A 20,311-nucleotide genomic window follows, 5' to 3' on the forward strand; every position below is an offset into this window, starting at 1 on the left:
AGGTTTCGATACGACTCCTTCCTCTTGACAAAAATTTAAGTCCTACTTATAATAAACCTGACCAGAGGTGAAGCATTGGGTGCCTCTTCAGGGAATTGTGATTGTGACGCGGTGTTGGTAGGAGGAACGAGGTTCGATAAGACTCCTTCCTCTTGACATAATAAGTCCCTCTTAGAATAAACCTGGCCAGAGAGGAACGTTAGGTGTAGCCTCAGTTCAGGCAATTGTAATTTGGCGATATTGGTAGGATAGAAAAGAGGCTCGGTATAGTAGAGCAGTAAGCTTGAAATGAAAGGGTAAACTCTCACACACAAGCACGGATATAAATAAAAAAAAAGCGTATCATTCACTTCAATAGTGATACTGCCAATAATATGAAGTGCGGAGTACAGAAAACACCTGGGCAATATCACAATAGATCAAATGTCTCTGGTCGCAGTGATGAGTCCACACAGAGAAAAAAAAGTGGATTCCTTGAGGTACACCAGAGTACATAGTAAATGTATTCCTTGATTTTCACATATTGGAATCTTTATACTAGATATGTTTGCAGCCACCACTAGAGCGGACCACCACCTCCGAAGTCACTTACCAATTAAAGAATGCTGTCCATTTTAACTACGTCAAATACCTTGCTATTATATGTGTAAATAGTAAATATCAATATGGGTGTTCATGTCGAGCCGTAAAAATAATCACCTTCATTTACGAGTAATGGAAGATACACAGTTTACGGCAGAGTATTTGTATACGAGCTCGATGTGAGGACCCCTAGTATATAGTTAACAGTGGAGTAAATTCGCAAAGATTTGTAGTAACGGATGTCTCTCTTTGAGCAGAGGAAATGCGACCAGCGAGCGCTAGCTGATCACTGACCTACTTTTAACGGATAGGATGGCTATAATACGATAGGTCTCTCCATCTGAGCGAGATGCTTTTCTATGATTAGGTTCAACATGAGAATTTACGGAAAAGGAACCGAATTTTAGTAAGTGCATTTCAAGTCCCCGCGGCGACCTATCACCTCTACCAAAAACGTCCCTATCTCAATCTCCTCGTGGTGCTAACTGGCATACGAGTCACCTTATTGAAGATCGGGTTCCAACATCCGGGCGTCCGCGTTTGCCATCAGGCAGCAACCAAGACGTTGACGTAGCGGGTTCGTTGGAAAATGAACCGGAACTGTTGCCGACGCGGACTTGCTGATCGAGACTGACCACACCTTCACGAAAAAGAACCTCTGATACCAGTCGTACAAGACACGCCTTTCGAAGACGGTAGAACAAAAAACGTGACGCGTATCATGAAGATCACCTCGGAGGAACCACTGGATCCACCTATTTAATTAGAAGACACCTCGGAAACCAGCTCACCCCCTTCGATCTTCAGTTAGATACTCAACTCGCTACACCTGGATTCACGCAGCAAGGCTTTATGGAGCCCCCTCGGTCTCTGCCTCTTTTCAACCATCTTCAAAAACTGAGACTCACCTAACTCGCCACCAGTGTTCCCGTCAACAGAGCCATCCCGGTATTGAGTTCAGAGTAATAGAGGGGGTCTTCCAGCCTGTTACCTCGAGCAACTTCCTGACAATATCCCAAATTTCAGCATTGGTTCGCCGCCACATTTCTCACAACCAGAAAGCATCGTGCAGAGCAATATGGAAACCCTCCGTTCCTTCGCAGCCAGCGCTCATAACAGTCGTCTCGGTTCTGGGGGCAGATGTAAATCGGAGTCTTCCAACCAGCTTTAGCAGGCAAGTATGTTCACGATTTGCCCTACTTGCTGTCTGATACCGCTCTGATTTCTAGCTGCACTCCCGGCACTTCGATTTTTATAGCACAAACGCGACAACCTAGCACTCGACCTTCTAACTCCCAGAATAAGATCAGCGTTTACTATCAGAACACCGGTTATATGAACACTGACCTCTGTTTAGTCGTCTCACATCAATGCTACGACATTATTGTCCTTACTGAGACTCGGCTGTGTCCGAGAATTTCTCGTCAGTGGTTGGGCGAGGTTTTTCGCTACGATAGTAGCACTAATAACAGCCGCAAATCAACATGTGGGGACGTTCTTTTGACAATCACTGTCATTTACACTGACTTGACAGCTGTCTATAAATTGAAAGCTAAACTTGATAAACTTGGGATTACCAGGCCCCTCTTTCAATGGTTTCAGTCGTTTCTCACCGGTCGCCGTTTAACCGTTGCTATTGAGAATTGCCAATCCACTTACTTTGTCGCTACGTTCGGAATACCGCAGGGAAGCCACCTAGGACCACTTATCTTTCTGCTCTACTTCAACGACGTGAATCTAGTTTCTAAAGGACCACGGCTATCTTATACAGATGACCTTAAACTTTATCTTTGTGTTCATACAATCGAAGACTGTGGCTTCCTTCAACGTCAATTGGATATCTTTCCCGATTGGTGTCATCGAAGCTATATGGATGTCAATCCGTCAAAAACAGAACAGAAAAAAAACAGACGATACATTTTGAATACGCCTCGCTAGGGACAGAAATCAGGCGTGTAAGCCAAGTCAAGGATTTGGGAGTAATTCTGGATACTCAGCTTACTTTCAAGCCTCACATTTCGTACGTCATCAATAAAGCCTCTAGAGGTTTAGGTTTCATCTTCAGGACTGCTTAGAAATTCACGGATGTCTACTACCTCAAATCGTTGTAATGCTCATTATCCTGTTGTATATTAGAATTTCGCTCGAGTGTCTGGACCGCATATCACAATGGTTTGAAAAATTAGAGTCAGTTTAACGGTGCTTTTTAAGATTCGCTCTCTTTCGTCTCTCAAGCTACGAAAGTCGTTGCCTTTTGATTCGTTTGGAGCCCCTGTTCGTCCGTAGAGACACTGCCAGGGCATCGTTCACCACAGACCTTTTGCAAGGACGCATCGACTGCCCTGTTCTCTTAGAGCAGATGAATATTGGCGTACAACCTCGTGTCCTACTCGATACAACTCGATACTACAACTACCAGCTCAACGAAATAACTACAGCATGTTTGGCGCAATAGTTGGTCTCCAAAGACTGTTCAACAGAGTACCTGCAAAGTTTGATCTTACAAAGCTCCCCTTTATCCCAAAACTCTCCAGACCGTTATCCTCAGGACTTTTATATATGGTCGTACATGCTGGCCAAGCAGAGCGAACAAAGAAGAAACAGTATGGACCTGGGCATCTGGGACGAGATGCCGATGGACCAGGTGCGTGCTGCGTGGGATTCTTTCGAGAAACGTCTCAAGTTCGTCATACAGCACAAAGGGTGGGAAGAGGAAGGGATCCCACCTAATGTGTCGTGAAGGTTCTCGATAAGCATTGTCTCAAAAACAATTGACTCAGAAATGAATATCTTGTATTTTCATTTTTTAACACATTTTTAATGTGTATTCGAACTCATTGAACACCCTGAACTGTACTGGCACATCTGGACATCTAATTTAGGAAACTGTGGAAAGTCAAGGTGGAGATGGCCAAAGACGGATGAACGTGAATCGAGCACTTCGAGGAACATACGTTTTGATATCCAGAGGTTGACCGCTGACGGATTTACTGCTGAGTGCAATCGGAAGGTTGATGAGAAGATTGTAGACCTGAATGAATACTGGAGGCTCATCCGCGATACGGTCAGCAGTATAAAGTTTTCCAGAGGCTAGAGCGACTTGAAAGAGGCTCCACCAACGCAAGAAACTGCGAACGCGGAGGCAGAGGTATGCTACTCCAGGCACGACATGAGAAGTTTCTATAAAGTGGTGAACGGTATAAGATTCTCTCCGGCATTCGGTTTCATAGGCTGAGGCTGTTGCAGAACGCCTTTGTTGGAGAGTACCAGGTAGTTTCCGAAAAGGGCGATCTACGACAGACCAAATGGTACCTTGTGTCGAATCCTTGACAAGTTCAGAGAAGTAAACTTGCAGATGCAGATCTGTTCATAGACTGCAAGGCGGCATACGATTCAGTTAAGGGCAATGAATGCGATAGATTATAATGGGGGTAGATAATGCGTTGGTATAAAGCAAGATGACGGGCTCTCGAACTTGTTGTTTGACATTGTCTTGGAGCCAAGTGAAAGACGGATTTCAGTCGCTTGCTGGACTTTTTACGGTTTATTAACCAGGTGAAACTCCGCTATAGGTATGTCTACACGAAATTTACGCTCTACAGGACGTTGGTTACACGAGGTGTACCGTATATATCAACGCGCGGATATAATCAAGCTGATAAAATACGGCAGGCTACAGTGTGCTGGCCACGTGGCACGAATGTCGGAGGAGCGACCAGCGAATATATTATTTAGCAGAGAGCCCGACACAAGTCGACCTTTTCGAAGGTAGACTCCGTAATCGATGGATGTGTGGTGTTAATGAGGTCGCTCGATGGACAGATTTTAGGGGCGACTGATTCGAAAGAGGGTTATTAACGACCTTTCGCCATAAAACTAAAATAAGTAACCGGAAGCCACTAACTGGTGAGAGAAACCAGAAGCTTACAGTTAAATTGTTTTGCGAGGCTTACTGTGCCAGTGGTTGGACCTGCCGACAATTTGTGAATCCTATATTCACATTAATTTGACATATTTAGGATATTTCCATGCTATTATTATTTTTTCTTCGAGCTGTTGACAGAATCTACACACTTTTACATTACACTTTTATTTCACTTTGCTTTCTTATCCTATCAGTGATAGAATTAAAAAGTGAAGTGAAATAAAAGTGTAATGTAAAAGTCCATGCTATTGTCGAAAGAAGGTATGCAAACGGTTGAAGGCTACTCTACTTTTGGAATGTTCAGAGAAGAAGGTAGTTGCGTTTTTGTACCTTATATTTTCAAGGATGGCGGAATATTTCCTCCGGGTATTGACGAAGTTCTACACAGTTTTTGGGTTAGTTTTGAGATTTCGCTATATTTCATTTAAGTGAACCTTTTCCCTGTGTTACATTTAGTTTGACCTCGCTCGACGCATACGTTTCAGGGCGGCTCTAAGTAATTTTGTTAGCTCCGGAGAAAACCATTCGGAATATTTACGATTATAGTTAGCACATTCCTGAAAAAATACTACAAGGTATACAGCCCTTGGGTTGTATGAAATGGTGACGTGGGATTAAACACTGTAATTACGGTAATTACAGACACAATGAATTCGTTTGTTTAATGGTTCACGTTTTTTAACTCTCAGCCTCCCCTTCTTTTTCCAGAAATATATTTATTTACACTCGAAAGAACTTCATTTACACTTAGTGATGTTGTGCCTGTAGTGTTTTTTTGTGCAAACAACATTTAACAATTGCAACGAAGTTAAAGTTTAAAAAGATTCAGTTTTGTTTTTTGCTTCACAAGTTTGTTTCATTTGCCAACAATTACATTCACTGTATTACGAAGACAGCTCATATAAGTATATTATTTTATTTGTAAAGTTGAAAATAAAAAAATATCTAACAATGTTGAAATGTAAAAAAAAAAAAGATTCTGAATAGATTTTAGTAAATGGACAAAAACATTCACAAGCACTCGCTCGCCGATTGTTGTGCCAATCACCGACGCCCAGGGAGGCGACTCCACCTTTACCTTCGAGACATCAAATTGGTCTAAATTCATGGAAGCTAACATAAATTGACCAATTGGGACGGGCAGACTCTGTCAATTTTTTTTGGATATTGATACAGAGAATATCACAGGGAATAGTTGGTGTCTATTCATGTCGTCTGTGCTAGGAATGCTCGCATGTGATTGGTTTATTGTTCGCGTCAATTTGTCCTTGACACTTTTTATCGATTTTTACCGCTTTGCAATGAAAAAATAATAATAATTAGCGTATTACAAAATTGTTCAACATTTTATCTATCTAACAACATATTGGTTATTGTTATCCAACATGTGGTTTTACTGTTATTATCGTTTGAAATCTGACGCAACTTTTGCCAGTTTCATTTTCAATTTTACAGAAAGCATACCAGTATAGAATACGACGTAGTCCCACGTCAATAGTGATTACTATTAAATAAAACAGTAAATTAGCAAGATTAATTTACAAGACGCCTTAAACATTTTTGATTATTTAGAAGATCTAGCATTGTTTTTTTTTCATCTACCCTACCCTGTATGCCGTAACATTTTCTGTTCTCTTTTTTTAAAATTTGATTGAAATGTTGAACAAAAAACCTAAATTAATCCACCTAGCGGTCATTTATTTATTTCGTCAATCATATATGTAGACTGGTTACAATAATTTCTAAACTATACACGAACATAAAACAAATTAATTTTGTGTCCTCAGCCTCAAGGACTTGAAATACTGTTTTAGTTTATACCGGGACATCGTAAAGTCAATGGCTTCGCAGTGTTGATTATAAGAATTCATCATACTAATTTAGAAAGTAGTACTGCTGAGTCAACGTTCTGCGAAACGATATCGTTTACAAATGAAGCCATCGCGTACTCTCGCCGTTCTTTTAATGTTTGAATGTCAATCAACATGCAGCGTGCTTCATATGACGGAAGACGATGTGCGGTCCAACCTAGCTTACGAAGAGCATATAGTAGAAATTACTTTTGTAATGATTCTATTCTTTCTTCATGTACGCCAGGACGAGGAGACCACACAATGCTACAGTATTCCAGTATTGACCTCACATAGGCAATATACAAAGTTTTGATAGTGTACGGGTCTTGAAAATTGTAGCAGAAGCGTTCGATGAACCCTAACATGTTGTTTGCCTTGTGTATGATAGTGTTATAGTGGTCGATGAAATTAAGTTTAGAATCTAAGATTATTCCTAAATCCCTAACTTTATCACATTTCTTCACATTCTGATCCCCTAATGCAATTACAATTTTGGGCGTTGTTAGTTTTCTGCTAAAGGATATTACATTGCATTTTTTTACATTTAATTCAAGTAGGCTTTTCTGACACCAGATGTAAAATGTATGGATTTCATTCTGAAATACATTGATGTCTTCTTGACTTTTTATTTCCAAAAACAGCTTCATGTCGTCGGCATATATTAGAGCTTTAATATTTTTGAGGATGAAGGAAATGTCGTTTACGTACAAAATAAAAAGAAGTGGTCCTAAGTGGAAGCCTTGGGGAGCACCTGAAGTAACTTGAAAGGGATTTGACTTTTTTCCATTAAATTTTATTATTTGTTGCCTGTTTGTTAAATATGATTCAAGCCACTTCAGGAGACCAGACTCAATTCCAATTTTTTGCAGTTTAAAAAGTAGCATTGGTATGTCAATACGATCAAATGCTTTGCTAAAGTCTGTATAAAGAGCTTCAACATGGTTCCCATTATCCATTGCATTCAATGAGTAATCTACGAATTCAAGTAAATTTGTGGATGTAGAGCGGCCTCTGAAGAAGCCGTGTTATTTGTCAGTTATTCGATTTTTGACTTGAGCAAATATCTTTTCATTGACAATTGCCTCAAAAAGTTTGGGTATGCAAGAGATAATAGCGATTCCACGATAATTACGTATGTCAGATTTACGCCCAGATTTGAAAATAGGCACTAAAAATGAGCTTTTCCATATATTTGGGAAGACTCCAGTTTCCAACGACATACTGAACAGCCAGAACAAAGGAGATGTAAGTTCCTTCGAAACATTTTTCATGAGTGCTGGAAGGGTCTAAATTTCTCAGACCCTGCAAAACATCCTGTACCTGAAGTTGGTTGACACCAATGTTTCTTGGATATTCTGGATAAAATGCAAAATAATCGCGGTCGCGATTTTCTTCGGAAAATGTGGTATAGATTTCCTCGAGAAAATTTGCAAAGAGATTGCAATTTTTCTCCGAGTTATCACCAACATGTTCATCGAGTTGCATTATTGATGGAAAATTGTCTGATTTTAGTTTTGTTTTGACGTAATTGAAGAAGTTCTTTGGACAAGACTTAATTTCTAGTTCAGTTTTTGCATCAAATTCTTCAAATGCATCACTGATTGCAAAGTTCAGTTGATCACATATTTCCAAGTAACCCAGCCTTTCTCATTCAAACTTTTATTTGTAAAGATAGATTTACATGAACGCTACAATCCAATAAATGTATATTCACTCTTTAGGTTCTGAAATATTGATGTTGTAATCTATACATATAAAAATGTAGTCCGGTCTGTCAGTCTGTTTGATCCATATAGGCTCGAAAACTACCAACCGATCGACGTGAAAATTTTTATGTAGGGGCTTTTGGTCCCGATAAAGGTTCCTATGATAGTTTGAGACCCCTCCCTCTTCTGGAAAGGAGGGGTCCAATACAAATGAAACATACATTTCTGCACAACTCAAGAACAAACCAAGCAAATGAAACCGAATTTGGCATGTGGATGTTTTAAAGGGTAATAAATATGTCCATAATGGTTCGAAGCCCCTCCCTCTTATGGAAGCACATGTTTCTGCACAAATTTCTGCACATCTCGCGAACTAACTAACTAAATGGAACCATATTTGGCAGGTGAATGTTTTTAGTGGTAACAAATATGTTCCATAATCGACCTCAGGCAACATTTTGGATTGTAAGATGGCAACTTCCGGTTTCTGGAAAACAGCCAAAAATGGACTATTTCCACCCAATATAATAATATCCGGATAAAGAAAGATACACAGGAGCTAAATTCGACCACAGATACAATTTTGAATTTTAAGATGGCGACTTCCGGTTTCGGAAAAAAAACAGCGGCAAACGACCAAATACCACCCAATATGGGTATTTTCGGAATCGTAATGATGCACTGGAAGCACAAATCGACTTCAGACACCATTATGAATTGCAGGATGGCAACTTGTGGTTTCTGGAAAACAGCCAACAATGGCCGATTTCCGTCTAACAGTATCTCCGGATCTATAATAATACACAGCAGCTGAAATCGACCACAGACCCCATTTTGGATTCTAGGTTGGCGACTTCCGGTTCCTGGGAAACAGCGGAGCATGATCGAATTACACCCAATATGGGTGTTTCTTCAACCAGAATGACACTCAGAGGCCAGAAATTATTTTAAATACCATTTTGAAATCCAAGATGGCGACTTCCGGTTTGTGAAAAACAGCCTAAAATAACCAAATACCATCCAACATGAGTATCTCTGGAACCAGAATGATGCAATGAGCTAACAATTGACCTCAGGCACCAAACAGTCGAAAATGACCAAATAATACTCAACATGGATATTTCCGTAATCGAGATGATGCATAGAAACCAAACATTGACCCTTGACACCATCTTGAATTTAAAGACGACCACTGTTAGTTTCTAAAAAACAACCAAAATAACTATGCAATTTCCAACGTACCCTGGGATGTTTTCCTCAACATGCAAAACCCAAACGAGTTAGTCAATTTCTTCAACACACACGAAAAACAGATCCACGATGAATGTATTCCGCTTCGCGTGATCAACCACAAAAGATGCAATCCATGGTATAACAACGCAATCTGCAAAGCAATACTGGAACGAAACCTGGCTTATAGAGATTGGCTAAGAGCGCCCAGCCACTCAAAGGATACAGCGAGACAACGATACAAACTGTTGAGGAACAGGGCAAACACAACGATAGCGTACTCAAAAACCCAGTTCATGGAACGGTTTCTGGACAGTAGAATTTCACCCAAAGCCTTATGGAAACGACTTAAAGAAATGGGCGCAGGAAAGGATAAACTGGCACAGATGTCGGACTATATTGCGGAGAATAATTTGACTATATTGCGGAGAATAATTTGCTAACAGAATTTCAAGCTGGTTTCCGTAAAGGGCAAAGCATACAAACAGCGGCTCTTCGTGTACATGATACTATTGCGAATACAATCGACAAGAAAGGTAGTGCTATACTACTGTTATTAGATTTTTCTAAGGCCTTTGACACCATCCCTCACCGAATGCTTTGTCGAAAGCTGGAAAACCAATTAACTACTCCGAGTCTGCTGTAAACCTAGTAGAATCCTACTTAGAAGAGCGAACACAAATTGTATTTTGTGATGAAGCGCAGTCTGAGGTCGGCCATTGCACTTCTGGCGTACCACAAGGATCAGTGATTGGACCGTTGTTGTTTTGCTGTCACGTGAACGATTTACCTGCTGTCCTTCGACATTGTTCTGTTCAAATGTTTGCAGACGATGTAGAACTATTTATAAACCGTTTGGGTGCTTGTTCGCGTGGCTTAATTGCAACGGTAAACGCAGATTTGGAAAGGATTGCGGAGTGGTCGCGGCACAATCAACTGCTCGTCAATCAAACAAAGAGTAAAGCGCTGTTTATACAGCTATACAGCTCGACTCACTGCCAAATATTGTTCTCGATGGCCAAATCATCGACTGGGTGGATTCTGCAAACAACCTTGGATTTGTGATCCAATCGGACCTCCAGTGGGATGGCCTGATAAACCAACAATACGGAAATTTTTTTGCATGCTTACGTTCGCTTCGTGCTTGTGCAACCGTTGCCCCAGTTGATACGCGGCTTAAACTTTTTAAATCTTTAGTTCTACCCCACTTCCTGTTTGGAGACACACTGCATGTTAACCCAAGCGCTAGATCGATGGACCGACTACGTGTTGCACTCAATAGCTGTGTACGATTCGTATACGGGCTAGGACGCTACGCACATGTCAGCCAGCTGCAAAAAAACTTGATTGGCTGTTCTATTGAGCATTTGTATGCTTATTGTTCTTGCTTGTTCGTATAGAAGCTTATTTCATCGCGGTCACCGCCAGTGCTCTTTCAAAAGTTGTTACCGTCTCAAGGGTGCCGTCTCCAAAACATGATTATCCCGCGCAACAACACAAGTAACTACTCAAATTCATTTTTCGTTCGGGGTGTGGTAAATTGGAACTCCTTACCAACTGTTATCAAACAATCGACATCGGAAGCAGTTTTTAAAAGGGGCTGTCTAGAATTTTGGAACCGTTCTTAAATGTAGCAAAATTAAATGTTAAGATAAGATAGAACTAGTATAAGATAAATATTGTACCAATAGTGACATTCGGAGGTAGCAGTTTGAAAAGGTTTACCTAACGCTACCATATCAATAAACAAACAAACAAACAAACCAAAATAACTAAATACCTCCCAATACGAGTATTTCCGGTGTCAGATTGATGCCAGAAAATTTGCTAAAAATGACCGAATATCACCCAATATCAATATATTCAGAATTAGGGCGCCAAAAGCCAAAAGTCGAAGATTTTGTCATTTGGATAAAACCAATCATTTCAAACGATTTGTCTTTTGACTTTGATCATATCCTATGGCCGATTCGTCGTGCATTTGCAGACTTTAAACACATCGCAACTGCCGGTACCCGCATAACTGTCCCATACTGATTTTGGTCACTTTTGAGTTATCATCGAGAATAGACTTAACTGTTATCATATTTTCTGGAAAAAAATTAAAATTGATACTTTTGTATGGAAAAACATGGAAAAAATACCAAGTTGTTTTTGTCCCATATTGAAAGTACCCGCATTACAGTCCCACTGCATAGTGGTACAAACTGCAAACAAATAATTTTGCTCCAGATTAGTGAATATCGGTTTATTTTAGGCATATAGAAGTATGTCATTTAATTAACTCGACTGATGTTGTTTTTCTGTAGTACAAACTACGTTGCCAATGATACAGCCGGTTGCTGGTTGAATTTATATGTGATGGGACAAAATATGCGAATACTTTTGAAATGTACCCGCATATTTTGGCCCATTTTGTCTGTTTTTCAAGTTATATAACGCAGAACCAATTTCATCCATGGTTTTTTGTTCTCAACGACAAACTTGTGCTGCCATGAAACTGTTTTGGTCATTGGTTCTGGATGTAATTGCTGGAAATCCGAATATTCACGGATAATATTAAATCGCCGTTTTCTCAACATGTTGCTTTTCATTATGGAACAGTTATCCGGGTACCGGCAGGCAAGGAATCAATGAATTTGGAACGTTCCAATAATACAAAACCACATTTAAATTATGCTGAGACCACATATATCAATCAAAGCAGGTATAGTTTTAAATAGCCTTTGAATTTCTTTTCTTTCCATAACTTTTGAGCCACATATCAAATTGTTATGAAGTTTGTTATTTGTAAGTTTGAGAGATGACTTGTTCGTGTGACACTAGTTATGTTCAAATAAGTCATGTAATCTTTGAAATAATAGACTTTCGTTGTTTTATTAACAATTTAATACATACCGGTGGCTTAAGTTCAATTATAATCAAATGAAATGGGAACGTATAGGGCAGCCAAACTTTGAAACCACGTGTTCAATCATAATTCATCAGTTAACCCTTAACTAGCCCGCTCATCTGATATCAATATTGATCAAATCGGTTGTGTAGTTTCTGAGATAATGAAGTTTCGTGATTTTCACATTTCGGTACTTTACAGACGAAGTTACAGTAAAATTCAATAGGGTGTTACGAGGCAGCTTGACTTATTAGTTGACACTAATTTTGTAGAAATCGGGTCAGCCATCACTGAGAAAAGTGAGTGAGTTCAAGTAGTCTTCGGAATATGTTCCTTTTCATAGCTGGATTTCACATTTTTAAACATAACAGGAGAAGTAATAGTCTGATTGCAAAACAAATCAATTAGGTTTTATGGGGCAACTAGACCTTCCATTTGACACTGGTTTTATGAAAATCGGTTCAGCCATCTCTGAGAAACATGAGTGAGATTAAGTAGTCTTCAAAACACGTTTCTTGTTATAACTTTTGAACCACAAATTTAATCTTTATGAAATTCAAAAGTTAAGGGTATTTCAGGTAGCCCGTTCATTTGAAATCAATTTTGTTCAAATCGGTTGTGTAGTTTTTGAGATAATGATGTTTCATGATTTTTACTTTTTGAACCATAACCTCTAAACTAAAAATCCGAATACAATGAAATTTAATAGGGTCTTATGGGACAACAAGACCTTTTATTTGCAATTAGTTTCATGAAAATCGGTCCTGCCATCTCTGAGAAAAGTGAGTGAGAATAAAAATTTGCACATACACACACACATACATACAGAAAATGCTCAGCTCGTCGAGCTGAGTCGAGTGATATATGCCATTCGGCCCTTTGGAGCACTTTTATACTTTCGGTTTTGCAAGTGATTGCTATAACTTTCTAGGAGAAAGGCAAAAACATAAGCAAAATATTGATTGACTTTCAGCTGTTATTATATTTTTTTAACTTGCTCTATTTCACGCTCACTAGGTTCGGACTGCTCTAGGCAACAGAGAGTAAGTATTAAGCAACGGAAGTTAACAACGTATAACCTAAAACGTGAGGAAATTGGCTTTTTACAGCATTTTTAGAAGCTTATTTCCTTTGAGTCTCAATGGACATTTTAACATCATTTGCTACGCTGTTATTTTTAATTTGTGTATTTATTCTGTTGATTGGGATGCATATACTTTCGGACTTAATCTTCTGCAAAGGCTACTACATCGCGCCATGCTTCAGTTTAAGTTTGCTGAAACAACTGGAACATCACCCAGCGATAAATATTGGAACTAACTTTTCGTAATCAAAATTTTCCTTCCGTTTGTGCAAACTTTGTCGTCTTCGGCAAAAACAATACTGCAGCGTTTCCGGAAGGCCGCCGACAGATGAATGTTTTCCAGCAGCTATCACCAAAGAGCGCATAAATGAGCAAACGATACACTGGCGGCGTCTGGTGGGGTGTATTATGAAGGTATTATATAGATATTAACAATTGAAACTGCCGTTTACTGCCTTCGAAGAAAACTCAAACACAACTGAATTACTCGGTTATTACGAAAGACCTTCGGTGAGTTCATCTCGCAGGGCTTATTGTTCCAGTGGCGGAGGTATTCGCTTCGGGGAAGTGCGTGAAATTTTCCACTGGCTCAAATTTACCTCCGTGTGCAAAGTGAAAATTAAGCTCCCAGCGTCGTCGAGTGATGCGAATTGTAAATGAAAACTTTATTGGGTGAAGGAAATCAAGATGATAAGAAATATTAAAACGCGCACGGAACGAAAAAGGAGAATTCTATTCGAAGCGTAATGATGTTAAACTTATTGCGTGTCATTTTGCGAAGCGAATTCATCCCGACGGGCGATGATTTCTGGGAACAAGCGAGCGAACAGAAAATATTCACCGTTGCACAGTGGTCTGGAACTGCATAAAGTCGGAAAAAAGTCAATTTTTTAACTTAATGCATCGAGCAAGCCCTATTCGGGAATCATTTCTTCAAAGTTTAAGCTAGTGGAAAATCATCAGAATGTTGGGATTATTAATGTTGTCATACATTTAACTTAGTTGAAAAAGTTGGCTTCTTGTGCACTCACAAATTCTCTATTTTTACGTTGTTTACTCAGGTGATTTATTACAGAATGCAGAAGTAGTAATGAATGTTACAATAGTGTCAAATTGATTCTATGGCCTTACTATAGCATTCTTACAACTTCAGTTATCCTTTTTTAGGGTTGTTTCAAGGGAATAAGCTCTCCACAAAATAAGTATGAAAAAATACTTGGCACTCCAACTTTGTGTAGAGTTTTAAATGGTATCCCCGCTGGTACCCGTACTCATTCAAAGACTATAATGTTCCCTCGTGTTCATGGCGACAGAAACAAAAAAGTTTTCTGGGCAATTTTCGCCGAAACGTTCACAATATTAAAAAACAAAAACGAGCGTGCGACACGCAAGCGGACATTTTTTAGCAAGCAAAGTGAGCTTAGAACTCCACTCATAAAATTAAAATTCAAACTACCTAAATGTTGATAGCCGTTACGCATACCTGAACTTTGTTTAATATACCTGGATGATGAAGTTCGAGATTTTCCGGGGTTTTCTTCTTCAACATGCTAGAAGTAGCCGTACATCAAGTTTTTTGAGATTATTTGCTGAATTTCTCAAAAAATACATCAGGTACTAACTTCATATCCAAGGAAGAGTTTCTCAAAATACTATTCTCTACAAACTTCCATTAGACATTATCCTTCTATTTTGCTTCTTTGAGAAGTTAGTGACAGCGCCGCCCTAGCGGTGAAATTTTGAACTACATAGCCATTACCAAAAGTTGACCAATGGTTTCACGATCAACTTTCGGGAAGACATCGTTCACCTAGGAGGCAACCCTGAGAATTTATTAATTTCGCCCTGATTTCAGTCCTTTCCGACCACTGTGCGTTGGTGTCGTTCAGTTTTCAATTTTCAAGTATGCTGTGGAATGGACTTTTGCGAGAATGTTTACAAAGAAGATAATTTGGTTCTGCGAACCTACTTGAATATCTAATATTAGAGGAAAACAAGGCATTGTAGAAGCTCGTGAACAATACGATGTGCAACGGTTTTATCTGATCTTTACACGAGCGATAAAAGATTATGGATGATTATTTATTCACATCAGCTGGTTTATTAATCGTATTGAAAATGTTTATATATATTCACATCAACTGGTTCGATGATGGAATTGAAAATGCTTCTCTTCAGAATTGAAAGGCTTTTCCTAAGCTCATTTTTCGTAGGCATTCTGCAATTCAAATTCTTCATAAATATGCAAATGTATGCAATTGTGTTTCGTAAGGTCTTCACCTGCGCCGGCGGTTTTTAACCTATGGTTTCACGGAGATTGTCAGGAAAATTCCAAAGAAAGTATTGCTGGTAAAGTCTTTGCGAAAAAATTAAAAACATTATTGGAGGCTGTTTTGTAGAGCATTTTTTTCCGGAAAAAAATTACATATCAAATCCTTCGAATAAATTATTTGCTATGATAGCTATGATATTACAATAGATAGCCGCTGGATGGCATGACTCAAAATGTTGCTTTATTCATTCATCGTTCACTTCACAGCCTGCATAATATTTCAGAGATAAATTTCTTCAACTAGAGGTAACAGCTTGAAAATCCTATTAGAATTAAATATTTTAAACGCATTCTTTGCGATTCTCAAAGCTTGTAGCAGAGGGGAAGAATAGAATTAACTCACCGGAAGTGGATAAAAATGTAGGAGAACGTCAAAGCATTCATGATTTATTTATCAGTCTGTGGAGCCGGTTGTGTAAAAATGCACCCCGTCAGTGCTGCTTCCAGTTCCGTACTAAATGGGATTAGTAGCAGGTGCGGTGGGCGGTACGATGAGCGCATCTATTCCTTTAGTTTGTCACCAAAGCCTTTGCAGCGTATTCATAGAATAATAATTAAAGATGTAAATCCGATGGAATTTGTTTGAATTTCCTTCGGAATTATGATCGTGATGCTTTCATTGCAGAAAGATTAAAATATAGCAGACCTATGAAGACGAAAAAGTGACTGCGGAACATAAACTATTTATATCTTTTTTTTCAAAATTGAGTTTTCGAATTATTATTCGTAAATACTCCACATGATAATAACCCGTTGTAAAACAACATGATTTCAATGCGTCACATTGTATAATATATACAAATATAAACGAAACTGCCCATACGGTTTAGTAAATTGTTTGCTTGTGTCCATTATGGTGGCCTGCTGGATGTTATTAATAGCACATAAATACTTACGTTCATAGACCGTTAGGGTTGCTTCAGCGGAAACTGCATCCCCGACTCCATTTTCCGCCATGCACTCGTACGGGGCATCATCTCGTCCGGCACGGACCGGTTCGATACGCAGCATCGAGACTCCGTTGGATTCGATCACCGAATATCGCGATTGAGTACCTATTTGGGAGGGGGAAGAGAAAGTAGACAAAGAGATAGAGACGGATGATAAAATGTTTTAGTCACACAAGTGCACTTCCGTTCGTTGCCACTCTATTTCCGGTGCAGTGAAATGGATACGTGTGTATTCAATTATAATTAGTTCAGGTGACTGGGCAAACTGCCGGTGTATATGGCAAACCAGCGCTGCATGAGTTGTCACACATTGTCAGCTAAACAATGGAAATCCGAAACCGGCACTTGAACCGACGGACGCATTCTAAACCGATTATTAGTTGATATGCTTGGATAGTACAATTTTCAACGCCTAAAAAGCCCCCGTCAGCAAAACAGGAAAAGAAGTAATATTGCGCGTACGCAATTGGAAATCTGAATTGATGAAAACAAATCTTCATCACTGTCGCTGTCATATATCGCACACAAAGGTTCTCGTTTTTTCAATAATCACAATGATTTAGTGATGGTCAACTATTAATCAAGAATTTCCTGTAAGATCCAATATAAAATTCACATTTGACGAGAAAGCAAACATGTGAGTCAAGGAATCAAGGAACATTTCTATCTCAACCACTGTAAAAAATGCCATTTTTGTCTAGATTACACTGGCTGCTTTTAAGCTCAAAATAGTTGCACTAAAAAAATAAAGCTTTCTAACCATTTCTGTGAAATTTGGTGTCACTAACCAGTGTAGAAATGCGTCAACCTACGTCAAAGTGTCGCATAGTAATTGCTCTCCGGGTTCGTCGCTTCAACGTTCATGAGATGACATATTTGAGCCTCTGGAAAAACGATAGTGGCTAAGGGCACCAAAATTCGCAGAAATGGTTAAAAAGCTATAATCTTTCATTTTTCTCCAGGTTGAGCTTTAGGGCCAAACCTGTACCGCCGTGATATGACATTGTGACGCAGATCCAAGTGATCGGTATTTCAGTACGACCCAAAAGCGAATGAATTTATGGTCTCTTTTGTATTGAAATGCGTGTCTACGTCACTTTGTTTTTTTTTTTTGGATTTTATGCAACGTACGATAAGTAACAACAAAAAGGAAGATATCAAAAGAAAGGTCTTCGAATAATGAACCAATTGGCATGAAAAACCCATATGCGAAAAAGTGACACTTACGTCACTTTGTCATCTCACGGCAGTGTATTGATCAGTGTTATTTTTAATTGGAATATAATGTTACTGATTCTCTGCTACTAACTGGAACAGATTTTATTTTTTAATTTTTCCCAAAAAATGCCGTCTCCGATGTGCCAGAAGAACTCTCCAGGATTAACTTGTGGCTAGGCCATAACATGAGCCGAATCAACATCCCAAACTCTGACACAGAGTAAGTTCTGAAGATTCTGTATTTTTAATCTTAACAATTGAAGCTTTCTGAAAAAATTACGGATATTTAAGTACAACTTATACACTGGGGTCTTTTTTTACGCGGTTGATTGTACAGCGTTCAAAAGATTAGATTAGATTTATTTATACTCAACTTATTTGATGGAGCGTACAAATAATCTTCCAAATCACGTAGAAATAATCTGCGTTATTGTAACAATATCGTGTTTAAAAAAAGTTCAAAAATAACCCGCGTAAAAAGACCCCAGTGTAGCAGAATAAAACTCTGTGTATCACTTTTGAAGAATTTGCACGCTCATACTTCTTTCTAGGTGTAACCGTTTTCAAGCTGTGCCAATTATTGATATGACGAGACAAATACATATTTTTAAATTTATCGAAAACGATGTCAAAATCTGATTTTATTTAAGTTATATAGATTTTATAGATTTTATTATAGATTTTATTTAAATAAGTGAATTTTGCAAAATTTTAAAACGAGAAAATAGCTCCGAATTGATTTTTATCGTTGTTTAGATGAGACTTGTCTTTTAGTGTATTGTTTGAGTTAAATCCACAGAAATTTCTAGAGCTTTTTCCGTGAAGGGTTTGCACTAGGGTTTGCAATATTCCCGAGAATAGATTTCCCGGTAAACGGGAATGAAAAATCTCATTTCCCGGGAATTCCCGGGAACCGGGAAAGGCAAAAATCCTTTGCAAAAATGAGATTTCAAATAAAGTTTATTAATAAAAAGTTTCAAACAATCGTTTACAATTTAATTATCAATTGAAGAAAAAAATTTATTCAAGTTCACTCCACAAATTCATAAACAATCGTCTATCAATCGCCTCAGTTCCGCTGACAATTTTTCGTTAGGCCCAAATATAGAGTTTCCTTCTGTAAAACTTTGCTTAAGATCGCTGAATCCCCGCTGGGAAATCGTTCCCGGGATTGCAAACCCTACTGCTCGCCATGACCAGAAACAGTGTCTGCTTCTATTATTAGCAATATCGCTATTGAGAGTGAGATGCTTATTTTCATTTAATCCGTGCTTGTGTGTAAGGCAGCGTACACAAATTACGTAACGCGTGAAGGGAGGGGGAGAATAACCGCAAGGTTACAGAGTCCGCTTTGGTAAGACTAAAACCTGAATTTTTAGCGTTACGTAATTTGTATACGACGCCTAATATCATTTAACCCTCCCTTTTAAACGTTACTTACCACTTACCAATCAGACGAGAGCCGTGGTGGCTCGTGCTGTACCAAGAATTTGTCGCCATGTTGCTCGGTTTTGGGCTGTGTTTCGCCAGTTCCCCAGGCGTCTCATCACCCGCAAGTCTCCATCGATCTGATCGTGCACGCTGCGCTCCTCTATTTCTGGTACCGGTAGGGTTGCTGAAGAGAAGTTAATTCACAGGGTTTTCGTCCGGCATCCTTACAACGTGACCGGCCCACCACCACCTGTTGGCTTTCGACGGGTGTGCAATGGGATTCTCTCCAAGCAGCGGTTCATGGTTCATGCGCCGTCGTCATTTTCCGTCGTCCGTCTGTGCTCCACCGTAGATAGTCCGCAGCACCTTCCGTTCGAAAACTCCATGAGCGTTAAAATCCTCCGCGAGAAATGTTGTTGTCTCGATCCCGTAGAGGACTTTGTAAAGCGTCAACTTCGTGCGTCGTCGCCCTCGATTCGATCGAAGTGTCTTCCGAAGTGAAAAGTAGGCACGATTTCCTGCCTGGATGCTTCTCTGGATCTCTTTGCTGGTGTTATTGTCGGCGGTCACCAGTAACCCCAAATACACGAACTCGTCGACCACCTCAAGCTCATCACCGTCTACAGAGACTGGAGTTGGGAGGCTGATGTTGTTCTCCTTGGAGCCTCTCGCTCGCATGAATTTTGTTTTCGACGCATTTATTCGCATTCTGATCCGTCCAGCTTTCAGTCGGACGTAAGTTTCCTTCGCCGTCGCAAAGTTACGTGATATGATGTCGAAGTCATCCGCGAAACCCAGACGCTGAACAGACCTTGTGAAAATCGTGCCCCTCGTGTCGATGTCCGCCCTCCGGATGACACCCTCAAGGGCGATATTAAACAGCAAACAGGAAAGTCCATCACCTTGTCTCAACCCTCTGCGCGATTCAAAGGGACTCGAGAGTATCCCCGAAACACGCACGCAGCACATCACTTGCGCCATGGTGGCTCTGATCAATCGAGTCAGTTTACCCGGAAATCTGTTGTCGTGCATGATCTGCCATAGCTGTTCTCGATCGACTGTCAATGAAGCCGTGAAGTTAATGAAGATGTGATGTATGGGCACGTT

At 39.5% G+C, this 20,311-nt stretch overlaps 1 protein-coding gene across 6 annotated transcripts in view; it reads right to left on the reverse strand.

Annotated features, from left to right (window-relative positions):
* LOC129731234 (tyrosine-protein phosphatase Lar) overlaps nucleotides 1-20,311 on the reverse strand; it is a 279,571-nt gene that overhangs the window by 139,417 nt on the left and 119,843 nt on the right. For all 6 annotated transcript variants that reach the window (XM_055691068.1, XM_055691070.1, XM_055691072.1 and 3 more), the window contains one exon: nucleotides 16,502-16,660. In XM_055691068.1, the coding sequence (XP_055547043.1) occupies nucleotides 16,502-16,660 (159 nt within the window). The remainder of the gene's footprint in view (nucleotides 1-16,501; nucleotides 16,661-20,311) is intronic.

The sequence above is a fragment of the Wyeomyia smithii genome, chromosome 3, assembly GCF_029784165.1.
Source record: "Wyeomyia smithii strain HCP4-BCI-WySm-NY-G18 chromosome 3, ASM2978416v1, whole genome shotgun sequence".
Taxonomy (NCBI): domain Eukaryota; kingdom Metazoa; phylum Arthropoda; class Insecta; order Diptera; family Culicidae; genus Wyeomyia; species Wyeomyia smithii.